Source organism: Monodon monoceros, unplaced genomic scaffold (genome assembly GCF_005190385.1).
Source record: "Monodon monoceros isolate NGI ecotype Baffin Bay Population unplaced genomic scaffold, NGI_Narwhal_1 Super_Scaffold_22, whole genome shotgun sequence".
NCBI lineage: Eukaryota > Metazoa > Chordata > Mammalia > Artiodactyla > Monodontidae > Monodon > Monodon monoceros.
In genome coordinates, this window is record NW_021703779.1 from 33,765,298 (window position 1) to 33,788,486 (window position 23,189).

The window sequence follows — 23,189 nt, forward strand, 5'->3', positions numbered from 1 at the left end:
TGTGTGCCTGTGGCCAGCCCCACCACCCCTCAGAGCTTTGGGTTCTTCCTGTTTAAACGTGGGGTCGGTGCGTTCTATTGAAGATTTTCAAAGTAAGACACAGGCATTGTATCAGAGGGAAAGACTTGATTTCAAGAGTGTGGGCATGACTTCCCTGGTGGCACAGTGGTTAAGAATCCGCCTGCCAACGCAGGGGACATGGGTTTGAGCCCTGGTCTGGGAAGATCCCACATGCCACGGAGCCACTAAGCCCGTGCGCCACAGCTACGGAGCCTGCGCTCTAGAGCCCGTGAGCCACAACTACTGAGCCCATGTGCCACAGCTAATGAGCCCGCGTGCCACAACTACTGAAGCCTGCACGCCTAGAGCCCGTGCTCTGCAACAAGAGAAGCCACCACAGTGAGAAGGCCACGCACTGCAACGAAGAGGAGCCCCCGCTTGCCGCAACTAGAGAAAGCCCGTGCGCAGCAATAAAGACCCAATGCAGCCAAAAATAAATAAATTTTTAAAAAGAAAACAAAAAAAGAGTGTGGGCAAAAGGATACAGATGAAGAGGGAGATGGGACTGATAAATGACAGTTGCTGGAGAAAAGGAGAGAGGGTCTCAGATAACAGGGTTGGATGCTCTAGTTGAAAGGAGCATCGTTCCATCTTAGACTTCAAGCCTGATTTATATTCCGAAAGTGTTTTTCTAAGCTAATGATGAATTACATGTCAACATTGTTGGTTCACAAGACAAGACTTCAAAAGAGCCTATTAAATTGGGGGATTTGGCTTTGTGGATGTTTTCAACAGAACTTGGATGTTAACACTAATGTTGTTTTCTGAACCTCAGCTATCACTGAGGAATTATGCTACGGTCATTTTCAGACATCTGCTCAAAATAAGGATGTGTGACTGGTTCATCTGTGATTAGAAATAGCTTGGGTGGTGTAGGAAGCTGAGCTAATTACTGTGCTAGGGCCACCTCGTACATGACCTGCGCAGAGAAGCCACACACTTCCTCATACTTCACTCTTATAGATAAGTGTCTATACTTTCAGTTGTGTTTTAAAGCTGCTTACCAATACTAGTGCCCAAAGAAAAGCAATTAATTGAAAAGTTTACCAAAAGCCTCATCTGCATGAAAGATTATGTTTTACTGACTCTCTCCCAATTCCACAATTTCCATTTCTCAGACTGAAGGCAGGATTGTTCAATCGCTACTGTTGGACACATAGCATTTGATGCATAATCATTCTGCATGGTTATGTTCCTTTAATTATTAACATATATTTGTTGGCATTACCTCATGAGAAAAAAGCTTTGGATGGAACTGGGTTTGCTTAAAGGAACAAAAGTAACTTATACCTGTGTCAGATACAGATACATGATCCTTTTGCACTTTCAGTGTGACTCCATAAGAGCAGTATTCTCCACTTTTTAAATTATGATTCTTTTATTCTCTCATCCTGGTAGATATATCTTTGGAAAGCAGAAAGTGTTTTCCAGTGATAAGCATTCCAATCATTTCTCTAAATCGTAATATTTATAAAACCTCATGCAAAAGAATTTTCACCACCTGCAACAAAGTCAAATCAAAAGTTATTTATCACGGTCTAATAATCTACTCGGTACCACAGTCAAGAAAATGTAGGAAAGAAAGAAAAGAAGAAACAAAAGAGAGAGAGAAAGAAGGAAGGAAATCATCTATTTGACCACCATGAAAATGATCATGTAACTTTAGAAAAACAGGTCACAAGATTCCAATTTCGGGTAAGATGGAGTAATCACACTCCAACTCGTCCTTCCTACCAAATGCAACTAAAAAACCTGAACAAAGTGCATTGAACAGCTATCTGAGGACTCTGAAAAGTAAACATGGAGAAGAAGGCAGAATTTGAAGTACCACTGAATTGGTGGTGACGTTCCCCTGGGAAGAACTCAAGTCAGCCCAAATACAGAAGTAGACACTGGATGCTGAGAGGGTTCCAGAAGAAGCTCTCTAGCTCTGGTTCAAAGAGTGGGAAAGAGGATTCCTAATGCTCAGAGAAAGTGGGGAAAATTCTCCAGTTTTTGCTTGTTTGCTGTCTTTGTTTTCTTGTGTCCCAGTCCCCAGGTAATCTTGTGGTGGCAATGGGCAGCTATAGCAATAGCAACATAGGCCTGCAGGCACCTAAGACTCTGGGTAAGGGGAACTTTTCTTATTGGAGAAGCTGTGGTCTCAAGAGGGTGGGGAGATCACCCACGGCTTTTTGCCCTTCTCTGTCTTCCCCTTGCTTGGTTTATTTTTCTCAAGCTTTTTTCTCTATTGTTCAGGGGACTGTAGGACAAGATCAAAAGGTCTAACATTCAAGGCATCAGAGTTCAAGAAGGAGAGAAGAAAGAGTGCAGCAGGATGCAGCTAAAGCGGTACTTCAAGGGAAATTTAGAGCACTAGACACTCATATTAGAAAAAAGGAAAGGTCTCAAAACAATAATCGCAGCTTCCACCTTAACAAATTAGATAAAGAAGAACAAAATAAATACAAAGGAAGAAGGAAATAATAAAGGTAAAAGCAGAAATCAATGAACACAATAGAGAAAAATCAATCAAACCAAAAGTCAGTCCTTTGAAAATATTCATATAATTGATACAACTCTAGCAAGACTGACAAAGAAAAAGAAAGAAAGAAATTACCAATATCAGGAATAAAGCAGGGGATATCACTTCAGATACTATGTACAACTCTACACATAACTTTGACAACTTAGATGAAGTGGACCAATTCCTCGGAAATCACCAACTACCACGAATCACCCAGGATGAAATCAATAACCTGAATAGTCTCCAAATATTAAAGAAATTAAATTTGTAGTTAAAGTCTCCAGGTCCAGGTGATTTCACTGGTGAATTCTACCAAACACGTATAGAAGAAATAACACCAATTCTGCAGAATCTCTTCCAGAAAGTAGAAGAGGAGAAAACATGTCCAAATTCATTTTACAAGGCCAGCATTACTCTGATGCCAAAACCAGATAAAGAAATTACAAGAAAATAAAACTACAGGACAATATCTGTCATCAACATAGATACAAAAGTCCCCAATATAATATTACCAGATAAAACTCAGCAGTACATAAAAATATACCAACATCAAGTGTCACATACACTGTGAACGTAAGGCTGGCTTAATAGTTTAAAAAAATCAATCATGGGCTTCCCTGGTGGCGCAGTGGTTGAGAGTCCACCTGCCGATGCAGGGGACACGGGTTCGTGCCCTGGCCCGGGAAGATCCCACATGCCGCGGAGCGGCTGGGCCCGTGAGCCATGGCCGCTGAGCCTGCGCATCCGGAGCCTGTGCTCCGCAACGGGAGAGGCCACAGCAGTGAGAGGCCCGCGTACCGCAAAATAAAAATAATAAAAAAAAATCAAACAATAAAAGAAATCAATCAATGTAATCTACCACATTAACAGACTAAAGAAGAAAATTCACATGATCATATAATTGACACAGAAGAAACATCTGTCAAATTTTAACATCATGACAAAAACTCCCAGCAAACCAGGAAGAGATGAGAACTTCCTCAACCTGATGAAGAAAATCTACAAAAAGCCTACAATTAACATTATACTTCATGGTGAAAGATTGAGTGCTTTCCCCCTGTGACTGGGAATAATGCAAAAATAAATGCAAATAATAATCCACTCTCACCACTCTTATTTAACGTTATATTGGTTGTCCTAGCCAGTGCAACAAGAGGAAGGAAGGAAGGAAGGAAGGGAGGAAGGAAGAAAGGCACATAGATTGGAAAGGAAGAAGTAAACGTGTCCCTATCCACAGGTGGCATGATTATTTATAAAGAAAATCCTAAAGAATCTATGAAATAACTCCTGAGGTTAGCAAGGTTGCAGTATACAAAGTCAAAACACAAAAATCACTTGTATTTCTATATACTAACAAAGAATAGTTAGAAAATGAATTTTTAAAAAATATCATTTCCAATAGCTCCAGAAAACAAAATACTTAAGTATAGTTGACTCTTAAACAACACGGGTTTGAACTGTGTGGGTCCACTTATGCAGATTGTTTTCAATAAATATATGGTCAGCCCTCCATATCTGTAGGTTCCGCATTGGCTGATTCAACCAACTCCATATCATGTACTATGTTTCTGAACTGTGGTTGGTTGAATCCATGGATACGGATTCTGCGGATATGGAGGGCCTACTATGGGACCTGAGCATCCACAGATTTTGGTATCAGCGGCAGGTCCTAGAAACTAATCCCTCGCAGATACCAAAGGATGACTATACAAATCTAAAAAAGCATATACCAGACCTGTATACAAAAAACCTCAAAATGCTGATGAAAGAAATAAAAAATGATCTATATAAATGGAGAGATAACCGTGTTGGTGGATTAGAAGATTCAAAATAGTAAGGATGTTATATCTCCCCAAACTGATTAATAGATTTAACATAATTCCAATCAGAATCCCAGTGGGCTTTTTGGGTAGATGTAGACAAGCTTATTCTAAAGTTTATATGGAATTTTTAACCAAAACAATTTTGAAAAAGAAGAATAAAGCTGGAAGAAGCACACTACCCAATTTTAAGACTATTTACGAAGCTACAGTAATCAAAATAACGTGGTATTGCTGAAGCAATAGGCACACAGATCAATGGACCAGAATAAAGAACAAACAATCAGCAAAAAACCTGCCAATTAATTTTTGAAAAATGTGCAAAGTGAATTCAATGGAATTTATTATATGTCAAGTATACCTCAATAAAGCTGCTTTAAAAAAAACAAAAAACCTGTGTAGGGACTTCCCTGGTGGTTCGGTGGCTAAGACTCCGCACTCCCAATGCAGGGACCCCGGGTTTGATCCCTGGTCTCGCAACTAGATCCAGTCCTGCATGCCGCAACTAAAGATCCTGCATGCTGCAACTAAAGATCCCGTACGCCACAAAGATCCTGTACACGGCAACGAAGATCCCGCGTGCCGCAACTGAGACCCGGTGCAGCCAAATAAATAAATAAATAAATTTAAACAAAACAAAACCTGTGTATTCCTCTCACTGTTTTTTTTTTTTTCATTTTAGGAATTTCAGGAATGTTAAATGCATGAAGGGGGCCTTTGGGATTCATAGAAATGGAAAATTATTTTTGATACTGCAGTTGTTCATCCAAGCTTCTTTATCCAAATTTAGAAACTAGGTGAAAAATATTCTGTTACTTACTCCTTATGTAATCAGTGTCCTTATTAAGCATTCAGCATTGAATTTAACATTAGGTCCTGGAGAAAAAATAATATATGAAAATGTGAAATAATCCATTTCAGATTACAAATGAATTCAAAGAAAAAATTAAGGTCAAAGTAAATCTCTTAGATATTGATAGTGCCAAGGAACAACTAAAGCTCTTTGTTAAGGGGCACAAATGATGCAAGTTCCTTGAAATGAAAGGACATAAGAACACTTGAGGGCAGAAAAAAGTAGGTAGTGGGAGACTTCTTAGGGAGACCTAAAAACCAGGCTGGCTTGGAAAAGCATGGTGGGAGACACCCACGTCCACTTGAGCTTACAGTAAATGACCTGCCTCAAATTGCTAGTGGCCAGTGGTTACCTAACAGTCATGGTCAGCAATTTGTGGGTGTCTATCACATAAAGTCCAGTGAGGGAGAGAGAGAAAATGGCTAGTCAGCCCTCTACAAGGAACAGAAATGTGTGCAAGTTGTTTTTTGGGAGTTCTAACCATAACTTATATTTGCACAGTGCATTATAGATCACTCCCCTAGGAGAGCAGGTGGCATTGTTCACATTTGGCAGATAAAAGCAGGAACGGGGTTGGTCAAGTTTATCCAGCTAGTAGGTGAATAATGATGTTGAGCATCTTTTCATATATCTTCTTTGGTGAAGTGTCTGTTAAAATATTTCCCCCACTCTTTAAACTGGGTTACCTGTTTTCTTATTGAGTTTAGAGAGCTCTTTATATATTCTGGATAAAAATTCTTTACCAGATATGTCTTTGCAAATATTTTCTCCAGTCTGTGGCTTGTCTTTTCATTCTCTTAACTTTGTCTATCAAAGAACAGAAGTTTTAAATTTGGATGAAGTACTTTTTTTTTTTTCTTTTTTTTTGCAGTACACGGGCCTCTCACTGCTGTGGCCTCTCCCGTTGCGGAGCACAGGCTCCGGACGCGCAGGCTCAGCGGCCATGGCTCACGGGCCCAGCCGCTCCGCGGCATGTGGGATCTTCCCGGACCGGGGCACGAACCCGTGTCCCCTGCATCGGCAGGCGGACCCTCAACCACTGTGCCACCAGGGAAGCCCCCCTTTTTCTTTTTTTTATTTTTTACTTCTTATAGCTCATGTTTTTGGTGTCATAACTAAGAAAGCCTTGTCTAACTCAAGTTTGTAAGGATTTTCTCCCACATTATCATCAAGAAGTTTTATAGCTGTAGTGTTATATTTAAATCTATGATCTATTTTGAGTTACCTCTTCTTTAATAAAGTGTGCCTTTGATGAAAATAAGAGAGAGAAGTACTAGGGAGTAAAGAACAAAGGTGATGCCAGTACCAGTCAGCATTGGGAAATGAACCTTGGATATTCCCAGGACTATGCATTTATTCCGTTCTATGGACCTGCAATGAAGCTGGGCATGCCACATTCTGTAGCTAAACAGCCTAATACATTTGGATAGCTAACCTGGGGTCCAGCAATTAATCAGAATGCTCCCAGGAAACATCCTGGGAAATTAAGCTCACATTTCCAATACACTCTTCCAAACCAGCTCTGTAGTGGATTGCTTGGAAAGTTGGCCACCAACAATTCCTCCCATCCTGCACATGTATACCACTCTTCCCATCTTAAGAGGTGGAATCTATCCACTACCACCACCACCCTGAAAGCAGGTGTGCTTAGCAATTTGCTTTGATGAATAGAATGTGACAGGAGTGACGTGCCTAGGCCTTAAGTGTCCTGGCAGCTTTGGCTTTCATCCCCTGGGAATCCATCTGCATGTTAAAAAGTCCATTTACTCTGCTGGGGGGAAAGGCAACTGTGGGGGGGGGGGGAAGAGAGAGAGAGAGAGAGAGAGAGAACATAGAGAATAGGAGACTGTAAAGAGGTAGAGAGAGAGGCCCAGCCGTCCCAGCCATTCCGGTCATCCCAGATGAAGTGCCAGACATGGGAGGAGAGCCATCTTGGATTTGCCAGCCCCATATGAGCTGGCCCGGCCAACATCACATTAAGCAGAGATGAACCATCCCCACTGAGCCCTGCCCAAACTGCAGAACCATGGACAAATAAATGGTGGTTGCTGTTTTAAGCCACTAAGTTTTAGGATGGTTTCTTACACGGCAATAGCTAACTGAAACACTCCTCAAGCTTCCTCGTAGAAGTCTGCCTTACAGTTCGCTTCCTTATCTAGACAGCTCTATTCAGCAGGCATCAATTCAGCAGTAGAAAGAACTTTGAATCTTGGGTTAAGTTCCAGCTGAGCCATTATTTGTGTGAATGCCCCCAGAAGACTCTAAGATAAGGTGCAGGTGGTTCATTTGGGAGGCATCCCGGGAGGCACAATCACAATGACAGACTGGGGAAGAGAGGCAGGGAAGGGAGGAAACTCAATAAACATACCGCTGGCTGGGCAACCGTGGCGCCATCCTACTGGGGACTCTTCCTCCCTCTTTTGCATCCAAACCTCAGCTTTATGTAATTTCTTTCCCCATTAAGGCTACTCCTCCACTTTTAACTTTATTTCATCCAGGAAAAGAAAATAATAGTGGTAAGGTGGGGGACTGGTAAGAGAGTGACCCCCGCCAGGCATGAGGTCTCAGAGATGTCCTTGCTTCTACAGCTGCTTCACCTGAGAGGATGCTCCATCCTCCATTCAAGCTCTTTTGCACAAGACCCCATAGGGACAACTTTAGGCAGAGTTGATGGTACCCACCGTCCCCAGGCCCTCCGCCTTGAATTAGCAGAGACAATTAAGACAGCATGTGGCTTGTGCCATTTTAATTTTGGTCATATTTTACACGGCTAACAAAAAGAAAGTTAAAAGGATAACTTTTATAAATGAAGGCATTACCCTTGTCCAAGGGAAATTTTTTTTTCCCAGTTTAGTCTCCTTCTGTTATTTAATTTTCGGCTCATTGTCTAAAGCTGGAAAAGAGGCAAAACAGGAAAAAGGCACCTAGCTCTGTGGAGATCAGCACAAAGCAAAGGTCCTCAGCAAATGCCAACTCCGGTTCCCACCAAGGGCATTCCCGAAGCCCTGGAGGCTGACTGTTGGCATTCAACACAGTCAGAACCAAAAAAGGTCTAGCCTTTAAAGTAAAACCAGACAGCGGAACAAAAGCAACAGCGTATACGGTCTTCCAAAGGCTCAACTGTCCTCCACAGAGGTCAACTGAGACACAGTCAAAATCCAAGAAGGGAGCGAGGCTGCAGCGAGGCCTTCAGCAGAAGGTTCCTGATCGAGGCACTGGCTGAGGGAGACTCTGAGGCTGGATTCGAGCTCTCTTGCTCCATATTCACACTGGGAGGCCATCACATCACCTCTGTTTCCTGGCAAACGTGGTGCTTCTGCTTCTTTACAATTCTGCTCAGAAGGCGAAACCACATCGAGAAGCTGCCTCACCTCCATTTAAACAAAGACACAGAAAAGATCTGGGCAGCAGAACTCGGGGGATTCCTCTCACCTTCAAGCTCGAGCCTCACTGCCACTGGGATTTTCAAACTAAGTGACAGCACACCATTGACAAACTCTCTGACGGCAAAGAAATGAAAAGCGTTCACCTGCAGGTCCAAGGCTGTGACACCACTGGCCCTGATAGCAACGGAGAAAGTTCTAGAATGAAAGGGAGGGAGTTGAGCTCTGAGATGGAACGCACAGCTACCCTGGGCTAAGAGGCTCTGTCTGGGGACAAACCACCTCCTCAGATCTGAAAGCTTCCTGAGACTTTCCATGGACAGAAAGAGGGCCACTCACTGTGGGCAAGGGCACCAGCAAAAGCCACTTGGACCTCACTGACCTGGAAAGATGGCTTTGGGATTTGCACGAGGAAATTCTGCAGAAGAGGAAAGAAGAGTATTCTGAAAGGAGACAATGTTTAGAGGAGGAGAGAAATACATCCCAATGGCTGCTCCCAGCTTTCTTCACATTTTAATACACAAAAACGTTGCAAAGAACACGTTTACAACAACCAAACGTTGGTAGCTTTCAACTGGAGGAAACTTCTTTTAACCAAGTAGGCACAGAACTGCCTAGCAGGCCAGAAGTGGGACAGATGGTGTTACCCAAAGACTTTTTTTTTCATTCTTTCCCCTCTTTATAGCCTGCAGTGCTCACTGCCACCAGTAAATGCTTCAGGCAATTCAATGCCATCTTCCCAAAGGACCTGTGCTGAAACCCAAAACACAGTTCCCTTTAAAAACAACAAATAAGAAACACTAGTCTATTAAGATGCTGTGAGAAAATAACTTGGAAATGTCCACACCAGTGGTTCTCACACTCGAGCGGGCATCAAAAGCACCTAGAGAGTTTGTTACAACACGGTTGCTGGCCTACCTTCCCCCAGGCCCAGCTTCTGATTCAACAGCTCTGGGGTGGGGCATGAGAATTTATGCATCTATTAAGTTTGTAGGTACTGCTGTTGCCGGTGGTCTGAGGACCACACTTTCAGATTCTGTGGTCCTTGTTATTTGTTGTCTCCGAGAGGGGAACAATTACGTTAGCATATCGATGACCCTGAGCCATCCTGCAGTAAAGAAACCTACGGAACTTATTTACCATGCATTCTGCTGCCCATAGAACATCTATGAATCTCTCTGGGAAGCAGCGCTTCAAGGAAGCCACTTTGGGAAAATGTTCTACTAGGGATGGTCCTGACCAGCAGAAAGATCACAGGCTCCTGAAGGAACAGCCACCAGCAAGAGACAGATAGCCAAGTCAAAGCCTCAGCAGTGATCGGGGTAAGGGGCAGTGAAGGGCTTCAGGCCACACCATATAGCAGGACTGTGGCAGGGCAGCAGGTCTGGAGAGCCCCGAGCCTGCTGTCCAGAAACCCATGCAGCATCCAGGACGTCTCAGGAGGTAGCCAAGGCCAGTCTGCCTACAGCTTTGGATCAGAACCCTAGGCCTTGGCCAAGAATTGGTGAGAATAAACAGGGTCCCAGTTTCTAGAGGCTATCAGGAGGTTACCAAGCCTCAAACAGAGAGAATGAAACACCCAGTTATCTGTCAGATAAATGTGTACAGGGCTAGTTATAGCATGCGGGCCTAGGCATCTTAAAAGACTCCCTGACTAAGGCCAAGACGAGTCCTGAGCTGAGCATCATGGTGAAGGCGCAGGAGCCACAAACACTTAGGGATCTTGTTAAAGGGAGGCTCTGATTTCATAGGTCTGGTTTCTACGTGACTGTAGAGCTCCCAGGCCAAGCAGGTCTCAGTCTATACTCTGAGTAGCAAGGCCCTAATTAAGGGGTTGGCAAACTATTTCTGTCAAGAGCCAGAGAGTAGATACTTTCAGCTTTGCAGGCCATATGTTCTCTGTCACAACTGCTCAACTCGGCCACTTATCACCAAGTAGCCACAGACAACACCCAAACAAATGAGTGTGGCTGGGTTCCAGTGGCACTGATATCTAAATTTCAGATAACTGTCACGTGTTACGAAGTAGTCTCCTTTTGATTTTTTCCAACCATTTGAAAATTTTAACACCATTCTTAGCTCACTGGTCATACAAAACCAGGAGTTGGGGTGCTCTGTGGCTTGGCAAGACTTAGTTTGCAGACCCCTACCACAGATTGCTGCTCTCCCCACCCCAGGTCTGCCAAAGCAAGACACACGGAGGAGGGGGGATCAGGGAAACCTCATCTCACCAGACTCCCTGGGTAATCCCGATGAAGCCTGTCCAGATATTGGGTTGGCCCAAAAGTTCGTTTGGGTTATTCCATACCATCTTATGGAAAAACCCGAACAAACTTTTGGGCCAAGCCAATACCACTGCTGGGCTGGGAACTACTTATTCACTCAAAGCCCTGAAACGGTGGGAGGGCCCCCCCTTTTAGTGCTAACAGTTCAGCCTTCCTGACTTGCCCAGTTCGGGGGGGGGGTCGGGGGGCTTCACATGAGGGGTGGGGTGTGCTGTCCTGACTTCCCCATTGGTGTCAATCTCACCCATTCTCCAAGGGGCTGCCTTCTCCCTAAGCCCGGCGGCGTCGGTCTCTGGCACAAAGATGTGTAGCCCCTGTGTCTTTAAGGGTTGGTCAGTTGCAGAAATTCTCAATCCCAGGACAGGGTTTTGCTAGAGAGGCAGGGACCGCCCTAATCACACTCGTGTGGCCTTTTTTTTTTTTTTTTTGCGGTACGCGGGCCTGTCACTGCTGTGGCCTCTCCCGTTGCGGAGCACAGGCTCCGGACGCGCAGGCTCAGCGGCCATGGCTCACGGGCCCAGCCGCTCCGCGGCATGTGGGATCTTCCCGGACCGGGGCACGAACCCGTGTCCCCTGCATCGGCAGGCGGACTCTCAACCACTGCGCCACCTGGGAAGCCCTGTGTGGCCTTTCTTAAAGGGCTGCAGCTATTTCTAAGCTGCAGCTGAGCTGCTGGGCAAAGGCATGTGAGGACCCTGTTACCCATCACCGAAGATGTGCTTTGCTACTGCTGGCCGCACTCCAGGCAGGAGGACTTCAAAGGAGATGAAGTCGAGTGCACCCCGAAGAGTTGGCTTTGTTTTTGAGTTAGAAGAGGGAGCAGAAAACGAAAGTCTGTACACGCTTATCTCAGGAATGTCGGGGACTTAGGAAAGGAAGTCTAGAAGATGCCATGATGACGGCAAAGCCAAGGGAAGAAGGGAGAGAGCAGGGAGGACAGCTATTGGGCGGCCCTTATAAACAGGCCAGCCACTCCGTCTTGGCAAAGGGCTGAACTCACCCAGCGGACCAGTCGTTCTCAGATTTCACTGTGTATAAGAATCATCTGTGGGACCTTGTTGAAATGCATACGCTCATTCACTAGGTCTCGGGTGGGGCCTGAGCTTCTGACTTGCTTGCTAGGCTCCCAGGTGACCCAAGGATTCAAGCTCGCGAGGATGCCGCTGACACACAAGCACAGCTTTTTGTTTTGTTTTTCTTTTTAATAGAAGCAAGCTGTCAAAGCACATGGCGCCCATAGCTCTTTCCCACCTGGGGCTGAGCTACGGACACCCAGGACTGCAGCATAGATGGGTGTCCAGGGAGTTGTCTACACCACAGCACCCACCATCACACCCGTCCAAAGAGCAGGCGGGGTCTCACACTTTAAGTCTTGAGTTCTGGGCCTGCCTCTCTATCCTTTTCCTACTCAGCACAAAGTCTGTCCCCTGACCAAGCCCTGTGCCCACGCATTACACGTGCCTAGACAAGGCATCATTTTCTAATCCACCCAAAGGCACCTTATGGACTAGCCGTGCCCTGCAGCCAGCAGTGAGAGGGTGGCAGCACAGACACTGCTTTGTCACTCAACCCTTGAGTGGATGCTGTTAATGAACTGAGCTTTCGTGACATCACTTAACCAAAAAGACAGATAATCTCAAGAGCTGATAAAAATGTAGAGAAATCAAAACCATCACACACTGCTGGTGGGAATGTAAAAGGGTACAGTCACTTTGGAAAACAGACTGGCCGGTCCTCAAATGGCTAAACACAGAGTTACCATATGACCCAGCCATTCCACTCCTAAGGATCTACCCAAGAGAAATGAAAACATATGTCCACACAGAAACTTGTATATGAATATTCACTGCAGCATTACTCGTGATAACCCCAAAGTGGAAGCAACTCAAATGTCCATCAACTGATGAACAGATAAAATGTGGTCTGTCCATACAATGGAATATAATCCAGCCATAAAAAAGGAGTCAAGTACTGATACCTGCTACAACATGGATCAATCTTAAAAACATTATGCCAAGCGAAAGAAGCCAGACACGAAAGGATACTGTGTGATTCCATTTATATGGAATGTTAAAAACAGGAAAACCTATAGAGCCAGAAAGTACTTCAGCAGTTGCCTAGGGCTACGGAGAGGGGGTGGGGAGCAATGGCTAAAGGGTGTGGAGTTTCTTTGGCGGGTAATGAAAATGTTCTAAAACTGTGATGGATACACAACGCTGAATATACTACAATTCACTGAAGTGGTTTAAATGGGGAAACAGCATGACATATCAGCTGGGGTGCTCAAAGCAAGTGGCATAGAGAGGGATCCTTTGGGACCTCGACAAGACGGGGCAAGGGCTAGCTCTGGGGCAGCAACTTCTCAGAACCCTGAGGAAGACCCAAGCAGCCCCGGGCGTGAGACTCTGAGATTGCAGCCAAGTGTTGGTATGAACAACCACGCGGAAATACACCAGGGCGCGGCTCTGTGAGTGCCCGAGGTGCCACTGATCCTTGCCTGCCTATCCCCGGTGCCCGGCCCGATGCCTAATGTGTAGTGGCCGCTCAGAAACTGAACTCTGTCCCTGCCTGTGGAGGAAAGGGAATCCTGGAGTCGGGGGGCTGAGTTCTAAGGTCAGCTCTGCTTCTAACTCCCCGTGTGACCCCAGACAAATCCCTTCCACTCGCTGAACCTCAGAGACTCATCACTGAGACGTGGGGAGTTCCGTCTCGGGCGCCCTCCCAGACTGAGATGCCACATGAATTAGGTGGCCCATGCAGGGGAGCCTGGATGTGGATGAGAAGCTCCTGTGGGCATCTAGATAGAGCCCGAGACACCCATCAGCAGGTCGGTCCCGGTCAGAGGTGTGCTCCCTTGCAGATTTCACCGAGACCCACCGAGAGTCCCCCGGGGGCCAGGCTCCCTGCTCGGTCACAAGGGCACAGAATGAACAAGACCCCAGTGCCTGCCCACGTGGCTGAGGCCGTCGGGTCCGTGAGTAGCTCCTGGTGAAACAGTATGGCCCTCCTCTTTGAAAAGCGGACTTCGAATCGAAGTGGAAACAGGATTTCAACCTCAGATATTTAAAGGAACCGGAGCCTTTGTGTGGCAAATGCTGAGTCAGTGGCAACAAGTCTGTCAGAGTTCCTAGAGGGAACGGCCACACTGGGGGCAGAGTCTCAGAAGGCCGGGGACGTGGCCAGGCCACCGCTTCCTCACCCCTCCACCAGGGGCCTGCCAAAGCTCGGTTCAATTCTCGCTTGCCCCGTGGCCCTCATTTAACCAGTGTTTTGGAACATTCTTGAATCCCTGGGACTGGTAGGGTCATCAGCTCAGCCACCCACACAGCTAGCGGCAGGCCAGAGGCATTCAGCAGAGGGTCCTGGGCTGCGCTCGGTATGGAAGAGATAGATGCTCATCAGCCATAACTGGGCAGACGCTGCAAAGAGCCAGTGACAACAGGGGGAACAGCATGGAACCCATCACACAACAGGTCACTGTAAGAGCAGGGCAGAAGAAACAGGGCAACGATCTTTCAAGGCCAAGGCACAAAGTCCACCCCCAAATTCTATATTTGGATCTATTACTCATAAAAAAAAAGCTTTAAAACCAATATACTCAATTTACAACACCAAACCTCTGGGATAATCCAAGCCACTATGTCCAAACCCATTTATCTTCTCCCTGGAGAACAACGTACAAAGAGGCATGCAGTATGAGCTAAGGATTACGGGGCAGTGAATCACTCAGCTCGGGAATGATGACTCCAGAAGTTTCTGAGGCTAGAGTGTGCCCGTAAGACCCAGGTGCAACCAATTATCATCTGGGCAACTTGGGAGCTTAGCAAAGCTACCAGTGACTTTTCTCTCAAAGAAGCTTTATCCTTAAATCTTTTATCTGAAAAATCCTGCCCCCTCCCCCCAAAGTCCCTGGTGTTTCTAAGTCTCCTAGAAGATTGTCCTAGGGTGATTTGAAATTCAAGAGCCTCAGCAATTAACTATGCCCCAACTTGTTGCCTGTCCAGATGGATCTTTCGTTCAGAGTCCTGCAAATTGCCTCTGATACCTCGCATTTCTTTCTCTTTGGGGATTAGCAGCTTGGAAATTCTGGTTAAATCCTGCAGGGATATTGAAATAGAATGTGTTGATTCCCTGTCACAATTACCTCAATCATTCAATCAACCCACAAATATCCCCTAAAGATCCTATGATTATGACTGTTTTGTTTGGTGTTGATTTTTAAATGAGGAGAATGGGAAATTGTACCGCTGGTTATAATTCAGGAGGCCACCTGATCATTGGTTCAAAGCTCCCCTACTCTGGCAACTTTATCGTACTTTCTATGTTGACTTTTGTGCCCATTAAGTGCACATTCTCTCATAGAATTCACAAAAGTATCTGGTGAGGAGTGATGTTGAATTGGGATAGGGCCTTCTCCCCAGAAAAAGAACACCCACACAGATTTTTGTTTCCAATTTCAAAATGTTCTTAGAGAAGGAAGCCCAGAGACACCCTGCATTAACCTTCCTTGGGCCTGTAGTTGTCACTACCACTGGCATCAGCATCGCTCAACATCACTCTGCAATCTCCGGGCCCAGGGTTCCTGCGTGGCTCCTCTCTGTGCTTCACAGGGCTTGTCGACCCATCTGTGTTATAATATTTACCCCCATGGATAACCTGGTGTCTATTTCCCCACAAGACAGAAAGCTATTGACAGAAGGAATTCCCCACCTTTTTCATCCTAGTATCCCATGCACTCCATCCTTCCATGTCCACTTTAAAAAGAAAGTCTCTGGATAGAGCCAAGGTTCCAAGAGAGAAGGCAGAATTCATATATCCAAGAGAAAGATCCAGGCTTAAAAGACGCCATAAACAATGGCCAATAAAAGCCGACAGTCAAGAAATCACACAAGCAAGAACTGAGGACTAATACAACATTGTAAATCAACCATACTCCGATAAAAGTTAAAAAAAAAAAAAAGAACTGAAGGGCTGGCTTGAGAAATTCCCTATGAACTGGAACCCAGGCAAGGCGATTATTCACACTGCTATTTGGAAATGAATCCTTAACCTGGGTATTGATCATAATTTGGCTGCTAGAATTTCAGACTACGTTACAACCTGGCAAGTCAACCTTCTTCTCGTGAAACTCAATCTTCACTTTCAATTACCCATTTGAGTTGCATTCTCCGAAAGGGGAATTGATGTAGCACACATATTTGCGTTGACTAAGGAAACCATTCAACCCCTTTGGAAGGGGCTCTAGCAAAGCGGCCAACAAAAATAATAAATGCAAACTCCGGCTTGTGGCTGCAGTGTCTCTCATCTTACAACCCCCAGCGGAGAAGGTTATTGCTCAAAGGGAAGGTGTTCACGGATTTAAAAGCAAACCTCTACAGCCAGCAAGGCATCGTCCCTGTGTATGTAGGTTCATGGTGGCACAAGCCCTGTTTACCTGCATGCGTGTTTCTCTCAGCTCCTCTGGCCAATGGTCTGTCACCCGAGTTGCAGGGAACTATTAACTCGATAAGTACAAATATCCACTTGGCTCCAGGGTCTTGGCTAGGCACCGTGGGAAATACAGAGCGGTAAGACAGAGCAGTGCCCTTCCTTCATGAGCTCAGGATCTACAAGTGTAAAGGAATGCATAGCTCATTGTAAGGTATGGCATGTATGATAAATATCACAAGAGAGATATGAAACACCGTGGGTGTTTAAAGGAAGGCAGAAGCTTCCCAATCAAAGGATCAAGTAAAAGTTTCATCGAACCGGGGGGTGTCGCTGGACAATGGGCAGAATTTAGACACACATGTGGCTGCGGGGAAGCATTCCAGGTGCAGAAAGCAGTAATCACCAAAAAGAGGGAAAATGGGACTCCAGGTCTATAAAAACAGGTAGTCTACTTTAGCCAGATTTTAGGAAGCCAGGAGAGAAGGACTGGAAAATTAGGCTGTGGGCAGCTGGCCTGTTTTTTTTTAATAAATTTATTTATTTATTTTATTTTTGGCTGTGTTGGGTCTTCGTTGCTGCGCACGGGCTTTCTCTAGTTGCGGCGAGCGGGGGCTACTCTTCGTTGTGGTGTGCGGGCTTCTCATTGCCGTGGCTTCTCTTGTTGCGGAGCACAGGCTCTAGGCGCGCGGGCTTCAGTAGTTGCGGCACGCAGGCTCAGTAGTTGTGGCTCGTGGGTTCTAGAGCGCAGGCTCAGTAGTTGTGGTGCACGGGCTTAGTTGCTCCGCGGCATGTGGGATCTTCCCGGACCGGGGCTCGAACCCCGTGTCCCCTGCATTGGCAGGCGGATTCTTAACCACCGCACCACCAGGTAAGTCCTGCTCTATGTTTTTCCGTAGGAGAGCAATGCGATCAAAACAGTACTAACGTTGCCTCAATTTTAAAAATTAGAAATAAAATGTTTAAAGAAACCAGTACTGAAGTAAAACTGTACTTAAAAGAGCAGTATCTGGCCATGAAAAGTAGAATGAGTCGCTATAAGAGAGACTAAAAGTGAGAATGTCATAGAAATCACCGAAAAGCAAAGGGCAATATTTCAATTATGGTGTGAGGAAGGTCTGAAGACGGTGCTTTAGCGATGGTTTCTGGTGTCTCTTTCAGCTCACAAATCTGGGAAATGAGAAACAGTAATAGCAGGATACTGTATGAAAGCGCTATCAATAAGAAAATGCCAGCTGAAAATGCCCTGCTCTCCCCAGCATTTTCCTTTTTAATGCAGAGGAATTTTGTCAGCTGATTACATGTTTTAAACCCCAATAGAAATGTCTAGCCTAACCTGCTCCTAATGTGACTTTAATTGTGTATCCTGAGCCAGGTGTTCAGTTCCTAACACTTATCTCCAAATGTGGCATTTTAAAAGACTGCTTTGGCTGGTGTGCTCTGGTTTGGCTTTTAGCCAGCCCCACTCGGTTTTCCTGGCTGGTGAAACCACACTACTTTACCAGTTTTCTCCAGGCATCAGGTTCATGGAGCCTTTCTTAGTTGGCCATGGCGTTCATTCTCCATCTTCAGCCTTGCTTGCAGAAGGAGGTGCAGTGAACCTCCAAAATCTCAGATGTAAATGAGGCTTCAAGAGTTCAGGGCTTCCCTGGTGGTGCAGTGGTTAAGAATCCGCCTGCCAATGCAGGGGACACAGGTTCAAGTCCTGGTCCGGGAAGATCCTACATGCCGCGGAGCAACTAAGCCCGTGCGCCACAACTACTGAGCCTGCACTCTACAGCCCGCGAGCCACAACTACTGAGCCCACGTGCCACAAGTACTGAAGCCTGCACGCCTAGAGCCTGTGCTCCACAACAAGAGAAGCCACGGCAATGAGAAATCCGCACACTGCAACGAAGAATAGCCCCCGCTCGCCGCAACTAGAGAAAGCCCTCGCGCAGCAACGAAGACCCAAGGCAGCCAAAAATAAATAAATAAATAAAGAGTTCATTTAAGAACATAACAAAACGGAAGTGCAAAGCAAAACCACAATGAGACAGCGCCTCACACCTGTCAGAATGGCTATTATCCGAAAGACAAGAAACAGCAAGTGTTGGCAAGAATGCGGAAAAAAGGCAACCCTTGTGCACTGTCGGTGGGAATGTAAATTGGTGCAGCCACTATGGAAAACAGTATGGAGGTTCCTCAAAAAACTAAAAATACAGCTACCATATGATCCATCAATCCCTCCTCTAGGTATTTATCCAAAAGAAATGAAAACAGGTTCTCAAAGAGGTATCTGCATCCCCATGTTTATTGCAACATTATTCACGAGAGCCCAGTTATGGAAACAGTCTAAGTGTCCATGAACCGATGAATGGATAAAGAAGATGTGGTATACACATACAACGGAATATTATCCAGCCATAAAAAAAAGAATGGAACGTTGCCATTTGTGACAACATGGATGCACCTAGAGGGCATTATGCTAAGTGAAATAAGTCAGAGAAAGACAAATACCGTATGATCTCACTTAATATATTGTGGAACCTAAAAAATGAAACAAACAAGCAAAACCTAAGCTCAAAGATACAGAGAACAGACTGGTGGTTGCCAGAGGGGAGGGGGAGTGGGGAGTGGGCGAAATGGGTGAAGGGGATCAAAATGTACAAACTTCCAGCTTTAAAATAAATAAGTCATGGGATGTAATGTACAGCATAGTAACTATCGTTAATAATACTGTATTGAGAGTAGATCTTAAAAGTCATCCCAAGAAAAAAGAATTTTGTAACTATGTACAGTGATCGATAGTAACTAGACTTATTGTGGTCACCACTGTGCAGTGCATACAAATATCGAATCACTATGTTATACACGGGAAACTAATGTGTTATATGTCAATTATACCTCAATAAAAGCAAAACCAAAGAACAGAGTAAGAATACTATCTTATAGGCATACAAACGCAATCCAACACAGACAACTTTGCTATGAATTTTCCATACATTTCATGTGGCTTTTTATAGACACTGGGTCTTTGCTAGGCCGCAAAGAATAAATCAGAGAGCCAGAAAAGCTGCATCAGATTCAAAGATGGAAGAACTCCAGAGACCTTCTAGAAGTGGGAATGGGAATGATTTACTCTCTCTCTCTGACAGATTTGCTATTAAATCTCAGATGTTTATATAAGTGGGGGAGGGGAGATGCCGATGGGGCCCTAGATTCCCATCTCCCTCTTTCAGAGGTTCCTGCTTCCAGGCCTCTTACCAGAGACACAATGTCCACTTGCTGAGAGACTGCCTCTGAAATGATCTTCAAAATCTCTCTGTCACCCAGCACTTAGGGTGAACTCAGCTGACATGATTCGCCTCAGGACCCACAGGCCTAGAGAGTCTCCCCTCCCCAGCCTTCCGAAACCTCTGGCTTGGACTGAAATATCCTCCGTTGGAATCAACAGCCCCAGCAGAGCACATTTCCTGAAAGACCCCATTGGGATGTGCCAACTTGGGGAAAGCCTGCAGGCTGGTGCCAGAGGGAGCTGGGCCAGCCAGGGCCAGTTCCCAAAAGTAGTGAGCGCCCAAGCTGGAAACCCACGATTCTGTGGGTGGCTGGGTCCTGGCAGCAAGCTATGCTGTATAAGGGTAGAAGCTGAGGGAAGGAGAGCAGAGGGCAGGGTGAGGGAGGGGAGGAAGGTCAAATGGAAAGAGAGAAGAGGCCCCTTGACTGAGGAAGGCTCTGCCAGATAGATGTACAGGTGGCTTAGAGACGCCTCCCAGTTCAGCAGGAAAGGCTGCTTCTAGCTTCTCAACTTCTCCCCCTGCACCCTGTCCAGTACTGGCTTCCCCCTCCCCTCTACCTTCATATTAACCCGACTCCTGCTTGGGGGGTGGGGGCACTAACCTGCCCAGGAAACAGGGGGCTGGCACTTGCCTGGCACAGAGGATAAAGTCTCCTTTCCACTTTGCCCTGAATCAGTTCCTACCAAAAAGCTTAACACTTACAACGGTTCAAAACGCAAATGTTCCTGTGTATCACTTTGCACGTTTGATTCATTCATTCATAAGGGGATGTGCAAGGAATTTCCAGCAGCCATCCCTACATCTCCCAAGCATGCTATCTGGGAACCCTCCCCCCTCCATCCTTCACCCAGAACTCGTTAGGTTCGTTTCTCAGACCCCAGACTTAAACCACCCAGAGTGTTGAAAGTAAAGCCAGATATTTGCCCGCCACGTCACCCACTTTCCCATTAACACTACACTAAAACGTGTCCATGGATTTCCTCTCCGGGGCGACAGGGGTGCATCCATGTTCCCCAGCTCCCCCGAAGCTCTTTGCTATCTTAAGACTCTCGGATGAGGGAGTCAGCTGGAGCTTTTTAAAGGGCATCTCCAAAGAAGGTTTTGTCCACACCAGAAGAGTCCTAATAAGTACCAGGGTCCCCTTAGATGCTACAGACCACGCCCCCCAGCAACAAGAAGCCACACCCCCTGTCTAGCAGAGCCCGCGTGTGTAGTCCTCTTTCCCTGGGGCTAACCAAGCGCCTGCCACATGTCACCGCTCTCAGCTGGCACCTCTCTCCCGGAGGTGCAGACTTTCTCGGAATCCCCAGCAGGGGGGGTTGGGGGATGCGGGAGAGGCTCCGCCCGGGCCTTCCACGAGAGTCTTTTACTGTGGCTCGTGCCCTGCAGCCCCAAGGGGTGGCCTGGGGCCTCGAGTGGGAGGGGGTAGGGGCTCCTTCCAGGATGAGCTGCCAGCCACCTGGTCCCTGGCCGCAGGCAACTGTGTGAGAGGCAAAACTCCGGCGGGGTGAGAAAGTAACCCGCGGCCAAACTTCTCCTGGTCGCCTCCAGCGCCAACGGGGGTTTGATTGGTCCCCCTGGAACCCCAGGCGCAGAGGGTCCTCCAGCTCACGGCGCCCGGCGACGGGATGACAGTCGGCTCTCCCCTCCTGGTGCCCGGACGCGAGCCCCGCTCCGCGTCCCCCGCTCCCCCGGGCGGCAAAAGACGAAGTCCGCGCAAACAAAGGGCGCCCCCGCACCACCCTCCGGACCGAGCCGAGGGTCCCGGCGCCCAGCTGGGGAGGCTGGCCCGCCGACCCTACCTGGGAAGCCGCGGCTCGGCGGGACTCGAAGCAGCAGCGGCAGCAGCGGCAGCAGCGGCAGGAGCGCGGGCCGGAGTGCGGGGCTCCCCATGGCGCGCCCGGCGCTGCGCTCGGCTCGGCTGCGCGGCGCGCTTCCCGGGGGCGGGAGGAGACCAACCCGACCGAGGGGCTGCGCGCGGCTCGCGGAGGCCAAGCCGGAAAACTCCTCCTCTCGCCTGTCTCCCTCCCTCCCGCCCGTCCGGGGCCTGCCCTCCTTCCTCCGCCTCCCCGGAGCGCTGGCGCGGCTGGGGCTCCGACCCACCCCCCTCCTTTTGTGCCAGCGCTTCTTCTGGAAGCGGGGCTGACAGTCCCGCACCCGCTCTGGGGGCCTGAGCGCGCCAGGGGCGTGCCCTAGCAAACCAGATTATCCTAAAATATCTTTCTGTTCCCCAATTGCGCGCCCTTTCACCACGAATACACACACTGGTGGCCCAAACACCTCCCAGATCCGGGGCCCCTACCACAAGGTCATCTGTGCAGAAAGCTACGTGAGTCACACGGAAAGAGAAGGGATAACCGAGGGGGTCCAAGAATGGCCCACCGCGGCAGGTTATTATCTCCAAGTTCGCGGGTTTGACCCTTCGGACCACGCCCCAAGTTCGGCGTCGTTATGCCCATCCTATCCAAGAAGGAACGACGCTTAGAAACTTGCCCAGGTTCATGGTTACGGGCAGAGCGGGGATTTGAACTTAGGTGTGTGGCTCTGCCGGCGCCAACGTCCTTGCTACGGCTTTTTGGTTTCTCTTTTGCAAGGGAATGAATCAAGAGTTCGTGCCGGCTGCACTGCAGTTTGGGATGGGGCTTGAAGTACTCTTTCTAGGGTCGGCTGATGGGCGAGCACAAGGCCCAGAAAGTTCCCCGTCTCACCCACAGCCTCGGGAATCCAGCTGTTGTAGTTTACTGCAACCAGATTTCCCCATTTCCTGGATTGTTCGCAATCACTCCTAGGACATCACGATCAGCCTGGAGCCTCCACCCTGTGGCCTGGCGTCAGGATAGGGTTTCTAGGTGCCTGCAGGACGGATCAGGTTTCTTCTTCGAGGCTTTCTCAATTTTTTTTTTTTTTTTTTTTGGTAAACCCCTAAGGCAGGACCTCGCCCCTTTCCTGACCGAAGGAGATCTAAGCTAAGGCAGATTCCAACTAGGGCTGCTGCATTTGGTCGTGTAGAATGGGCACTGCACGATCGCCCCGGAGGAAGGGGCAAGTGGGTGCCAAAATCCAGCTGCCTCTGGGGTCACAAGAAGCCTGTGCCTTGGCAGAGGCCATGTTCGTTGTGGAAGGGCAGCTTTCTCCTCGCCTCAGCAGTCTGGTCTGTTAGCTAGGCTAAGGGCCCTGGGAACATCCATCCAGAGGTTTTCGATTTTTTTAAAAATCTAGATGGTGTGCTCTTTTCCCAATTCTCACAAAAACCTCTGCCTTGAACTTCCATCTTATCCCCTCCAGTGCCTGGGGAGCTTCTCTCCATCTCCTGCGGGTTTCTCCATTACTGCTACCTCTTCAAGGATCCAACAACCCCTCAAAAACCCTCTAATCACAGGACAATGAGGGAGGTCAGGCTCTTCTGTGGCCTCCATCACACCAGACTCTCCAGGGAGTGGTTCTCAATCCTGTGCACACACAAGAGTAACCTGGGGGAGCCTTAGAGAAATACCCTATCTGGACTCGACCCCAGACCAATGAAACTAGAATCTTTAGGGATGTGGCCTGGCGTTTGAACAGATGGATTAGTGTTGTG

At 47.3% G+C, this 23,189-nt stretch overlaps 1 protein-coding gene across 1 annotated transcript in view; it reads right to left on the minus strand.

Moving 5' to 3' along the window:
• Window positions 1–21,599, minus strand: part of SRPX (sushi repeat containing protein X-linked) — a 99,866-nt gene extending 78,267 nt beyond the window's left edge. Inside the window, exon 1 of the mRNA XM_029240584.1 lies at window positions 21,415–21,599. Coding sequence (XP_029096417.1) covers window positions 21,415–21,505 — 91 coding nt within the window. The 5' untranslated portion in view covers window positions 21,506–21,599. The remainder of the gene's footprint in view (window positions 1–21,414) is intronic.
• Between the last annotated feature and the right edge of the window lie 1,590 nt (window positions 21,600–23,189).